Source organism: Phyllostomus discolor, chromosome 1 (assembly GCF_004126475.2).
Source record: "Phyllostomus discolor isolate MPI-MPIP mPhyDis1 chromosome 1, mPhyDis1.pri.v3, whole genome shotgun sequence".
NCBI classification, from domain to species: Eukaryota; Metazoa; Chordata; class Mammalia; order Chiroptera; family Phyllostomidae; genus Phyllostomus; species Phyllostomus discolor.
Genome location: NC_040903.2, coordinates 183,072,951 through 183,078,950, shown reverse-complemented (window position 1 = coordinate 183,078,950; position 6,000 = coordinate 183,072,951). Strand labels below are relative to the sequence as shown.

The window sequence follows — 6,000 nt, the reverse complement described above, 5'->3', positions numbered from 1 at the left end:
AATCCATGAGTTCTACAAGCCAGGTGAAGGTCATTGGGAAGTTAATTTGACAGTAATGTAATGTCACAAGAAATAGTAATATAAGCACCGATGACATTTTTTCAATAAGAAAACTAAGGAGATTTTCAGGATCCAGACTTTCATACGTATGCATTGTGTGGAATATAAAACAAGAACAAGTGTAATTGTTTGGGATCGGCTGGGGAGCTGGAGAAACACAAACACTCACGTCCACTTCCGCGTTAACTTCCTGCTGGACGTCCCGGGGAACTCACGAGCGCCGCAGAGTCTGAAGACAACCACTCACAAACACACTGAGATCCGTTTAATAGGGTTTGAAGATTTTTTTCCTGCAAAATGGCTTGTATTTCCACAGGTACAATAGTGAAGAAATAATTTTTCAATTTGACATGAAATATAAAAGAACAGTTTTACAAATATAGCCATAAAATTTTACCGCTCATAACACTATACATGGTAAATATGACCACCCCTTCCCTTCTAGCCTATTCAACACACAGGAGGAATCTGTCACCTCAGCTTTAAAAGAAAAAAACAACTTCCCTTTCACTGAGTTTATTTTGTTTAGAAATAGTTAAACAGAACTGGAGAAATATTTGCTTTTCCCTACCTTCCTCTAGGGATTGTTCATGAGGGCTAAAGTTTACTTGAGAGGATATACATTTCATAAAAAAGAAACACTGACACTTCTTGTTTTACTACTTCAATAATTCTTACATTCTTTTCAGAAGATCCTCAAGTGTTCTCATTAGCCTCTGACCGGGTCATACAGAAAGGATCACGCTCCACTTCCAGCACCGAAGGGGGAACTTCACACCTTCCGCCCAAGCAGGCTGAATGATGGGCACGTAAGACTGACAGGCAAGGGATGGAGCTGGGCCTGGCCTAAACTCAAGGTTCTGTGGTTAGTCTGTCAGAAACTCCACTGTCACCAGGCAGGACTGCATGAAGATAACTAGGGTTTAGCCAGCTCTCACAATGGTGTGATCATGGCCTTCATGCAAATCCGGAGAACTGAATGGCTCTAAAAAAAGAAGTTAATCAAAATCATAGAAGGGCAGGTAATAATTCTATAACCTATGTTACCCTTAAATTAAGAAGGGGCAAATGTTTTCCTTAAACTCTTAAAAGTGCCCAAACAACAATACTGAGCTCCCACATAACAGGGGTTTGAGTTTTTCTATGTAAGCAAAATGAAGCATTGAAACTTTATGAAAAAGAGTCCTCCTCAACTTTCCTGATCAGTATATGCAATAACTTAAAACAGTTTCCCTACTGATGCCGGAAATAAATTCTACTACAATCATGTTTATGCAGGTTCCTGGCACATTTCTGCATCCAGATTCATTAGTCTCCTTAATGGAGCCCGTCATTTTTCCAATGGCTTTCTCCTTTCCTAAACCCTAACCCTGAAATTCTATAACCAGTTACATCACGTGGCTTCCCTGAGGCACAAAGGTACCAGACTCTATAATTAACTATCGAGGAATGATAAATATGCTCTCTATTTATATTAAAAGATTTTAATTCTTTTGGGCCACAGTGGTGGGGGAAAAAACCACCCAAAAAGCTTAATACTTACTCTGCAGTGTGAACTGTAGCCCTTTTTGCAAAAAGCATAACCAAATAAGGGAAATGTTAAGAGTTGCAGCATGCATGACCTGGCAGCACCAAGTATTAATAAAAAAATTCCAGACTAGAAAAATATTGAGTTGTATCCCATTCATTCTGAATCTTTTTTTTTTTTTTTTGTAATAAACAACTGAAAAAAAAATCTATGGGAATACATCTCTGGGACCATACTTCTAGAAACCTATTCACAAAAGGCATTTCGGTCAGGCCGAGCTCAGGATAACTGGTCAGTAATTTCCTATGAACGTACATGGGGGAGGGAGACTCACCCTTTCATGTGACGCGAGACATAAGAAAAGTGATCTTTGAGAAGTTACCTTTTCTGAACTCCATTACTCTACTTTGGAGAGCTGGAGTTCTCTATTCTTACAAACTAACTTGCTCCCAACTCAAAAAGAAATCTTAATAGCCAAAATCATAAGGGGATCTGACTAGATGTGGCCGAGACGAGCATGGTTTCCTTGTTGCAGGCTTGCCCTCCCCCCCTTCTGAGGCAGGGTGGGAGGGGACCTCACGTGGAGGTCAGAGGGCAAGATGCAGCACTGACTGAGGGCAGCTCACTGTTCCCCCTTCCAGGACTTTAGAATTTAGTATCCAAATTTCAACTTTTTAGCTATCTGACTTTGCTAAAAGTCAGAAGCTTTTCAGGTTGGAAGATAATTTTATTTTGGGACATATGTTGTATGCAGAACTGCTAGACATATACAATTCTTGAAACGGAAAATTATATCAGACCATATTTCTGGAAAAAAATTTTTTTGACAGGTAAAATCCAGCCTTTCTGTGTGCAAGGCCATTTACGCTTTTAGGGTGTCCAGAGTCCTCAAACCACCTTCTGCAGCAAGATAAGGGCCTGTGTGCCTCCTCTACCAGTTTGTGGAGCCCAAAGAATCCAGACTGAAAGGACACACTCTGTCAGTGAAAGCTAAACACTGGAGACTCTGTCTGGCTAAATCAAAAGGCATGTGATGTATCGCTTAGGCCATCCCATTGCGTCCCCTCTGTCTGCAGGGAGAGGATGCTTCACAGAGCAGAGCGAGCTATCAGCCAGAGGGCTGCTGGTGGGTGTTCACATCACTCCAAACCTACCAACACAAAACAGCTCCTTCTAAACAATAATTTCCATTAAAAAGAAAAACTATTTTGTAACTGAGAGGCTTAACTTTTTATATATTAAGTCAAATTAAGCAGCAGCAGTCAAGCGTAATATATCTTACCACTTTAAGGAAAAGGACATTCGAAAATGGGTTAGAACCATTGAAAATTGGTAAAATATTTGCCAGTAGGCAAAACAGGGAAAAACCAATTCAAGTATGGATATAGTATATTAGAACCATATAAATTAGACAGCTTTACAAAAGTTAAGAGAAGTGTAGCACAAACGTGCAATGCTCAATTAAGGGGATGTCAGTTTAAATAAATCCTTGTTCCAGGTGGCAGGGATCCGTCTCATCTCTGCCAGCTTTGTCCTGAAGGATCTCCCCATTCTGGGAGCAGTGACAGACCGGCACCACACAGAATGAGCATCCAGGAATTATTATTCCAAGTGAAATGAAAATAGCAGAGAGGGATGGAGGCGCTCATCTGAAATTCTGATTTAATTAATCCTCTGTAAACACTCATTTGCGCTTTTTAAATCAGGAATTTCCAATGATCTCTGCAGATGCACCACTTGGTGCTGCGTGTGTCTAATGATCACATTTAAATGTGGTTTGATTTGCAAACATTCTCAAGACTTCCAGCCCACAGGCCGTGAGGGGAGGTGGCAGATGGCGGGGCGGGAGTGGATAAACACGCCTGTGTCATTGTGATGTGTCGCTCTCGGGCTCGCAGAATGTTGGCTTTCTTAAGGAAAAAAAAATTATGAAACCCCAACAAGTGGTTTTAAAAAGTAAAATCTCATTTTTAATCGCTCTTAAATCTTAAACAATTTGGTAAGCAAATCACCTTGCTGTCAGAGTACCTAGACTGTGTTTCCCGCTGCAATGATCACCGGCGGTGAAAGAATTTCTAAGAGATGCTACATTTTAATCACCCAAACAGTTCTGGCCATGCATGATGTGAGTGTCAGGGACAAAATGTATTAAACAGAAATAATAAAAAGCAGACTAAAAAGTTAGGAAAAATTCTTTGTTTGAAGTGCCAAGGTATTTGGTGAATTTGTATGTAAAATAATTAAATTCCACCAAAGTTAATAAAAAACAAAAACAAAAAACAGGACAACATATGAATATTCTCTCCCCCAAACAAAAGAAAAACAAATCAGAAAAGAAGCCCCCCATTTCAAAACCACAGCCTGTGCCTAAGGTCCCCTGCCCACCACAGCATTTCACAGAGCCGCCCCTCTGGCGTCTGGTCAGGTTCTAGTTTGCACCGGGGGGCTCCCGGACGCCACCTGTCCTTCAGGCCATACCTGCACCCTGCAGCAAGGGAGGTGGTGTACTGTGAGCCAGCAACTTTTGAATACAATTCTTCATTTGTAAAATATGATTGAAAGTGTTACCCGAAGCTACAAAGGAAAAAAAAAAGTTTATAAACCCAAGATTAAAATAAAAGCATGGTGTTTTAAATTCAATTATTACAAAGATGATGTGGTTTAATCAAGCAGACCTCAATGACGATGCTGCTGTTCTGGGCATGCAACACACCACTGATATCTGTTAATTCCCAGCACGTTTCATCACTGTGTTCCCTCTTTCCTCCCAGCCTCGACCCCCCCACCCCTTAATAAACAGCATTATAAAAAGGTAAAATCGAGAGTTAGTGGCAAAAATCTTCACAGTAACTTGTTAATAAAGTCGTAGATGGCTGTCAAGGGCATCAGTCAACTGGACCCTGGAAAATTAATTTGATGCAGTTCTGCTCCCCAACCAGCTGCGTGGCACAGAAAGGGCAGGCGGCATGAAACGCGTGAGTTCCGTGAGGCAGCGGGATCTGAGACCAGTATTTTGCAGACTTCTCCGAGCACACGTGTCCACACGGGGTGAAAGCGTGTGTGGGCGGTCCCGCGTCTACATAAAACCCGGCCTCGCAGCCAAGCCACAGAGGCACGTAGGGGCCCACAGTCCTGCACATGGGGCACTCCCTCTCATTGGCCTCCGTGTCGCTCCGGTGGCCCCAGTTGTGGTACCCGTGCACGTGGCCGCAGCTGAGGTAGGCCCAGGGCTGCTTCTCCTCCACCACCTCCTTCCTGTTGATGCTGGGGAAGGCCAGCGTGTTGAGCCCCACGGGGCACTGCGGCCGCGCTGCGTTGATCTCCTGCCGCAGGGCTTCTATGTGTTTCTGCGTCGGGGCGTGGAAGAGGCCGTCTGCCGTCCTCCAGAGAAGGGTGGCCCCGCACAGGTCGATGAGGGAGCCATCCTGCAAGACGTTGGTCTCAGTTTCCACCTGGAACAAGTTTGGTGGACAGGCCAAATTTAGCAGCAAAATTTGGCAAATGGCTCTGACATTCTTTCCTCTCAAAATGTACAGGTCCCCTCTGAAGTAAGCTCAGGGGGGCAGTTTATCGCACCAAAGCCAGATCTGGGGGGGCAACTGCGTCCCCGAGCCTCAGCTTCCTCAACTGAGCACTGGATACAACACACACACACACACACACACACTGCAGAAGCAAAGCCCTAAGCACAATCTACCTGGCTGAGTGTTCAGTTAACAGAGCGGTGATTTCAATGAGCACCAATCTCAGATTTTTACTCCCCTCCTCCAGGCAGCAACACAATTGCTCTCTGCTCTCCTGGAGGGGGAGATGCCCTACCAGTGCACCCAGCAAACACCGAGCTCACTTCCCACAGTCAACCTGGAATACCCCACGGGGCCCTGCGGTCATGACTGCAGTGGTCCCCACGGTTCCTGCTGATGCCCTGGCTCCCGACAATGGCATTTCTCCTGCATTTGTAGCTCCTGGGGCAGAACTGCTCGGTGGGAGCCTCCACGTTTGAGAGGACGGCTGGGCTGAGCACCAGGTGCTCACAGGCTGAGGAAGAACCGAGGGGAAGCACAGGTAGTATGGCAGGAATCTGAGTGCTGCCTCCACGTGCAGCACGTGTGCTAAGCCCTATGGTGTGAGACCAATACCCCCTCCTGCTGCCCACCATCCTGAAGAGCCTGTTCCTTAGCAGTGGGAGCCAGACGGGCGGCTGAAGGTCAACAGGTGTGACAAGTGCTGTCTGTGTGCGGCCCCTTCACCACGGGGGCTGCAAGCATGGGCTCCGGAGCCCACTGCCTGGGTCTGAATTCCTGCTCTGTCACTTCCTGCTCTGAGGCCTGGGGCCCTTAGAGTCCTGGCCTATCAATTTCCTCTTCTGTAAAATGTAAAGAGATTAGGGATTGTAAGTGTTAAGAAGTTGA

General features: G+C 45.0%; 1 protein-coding gene across 1 annotated transcript in view; it reads right to left on the bottom strand.

Annotated features, from left to right (window-relative positions):
* Positions 1-241: 241 nt before the first annotated feature.
* Positions 242-6,000, bottom strand: part of PELI2 (pellino E3 ubiquitin protein ligase family member 2) — a 158,094-nt gene continuing 152,335 nt past the window's right edge. The window contains exon 6 of the mRNA XM_028507450.2: positions 242-5,040. Coding sequence (XP_028363251.1) covers positions 4,474-5,040 — 567 coding nt within the window. The 3' untranslated portion in view covers positions 242-4,473. The remainder of the gene's footprint in view (positions 5,041-6,000) is intronic.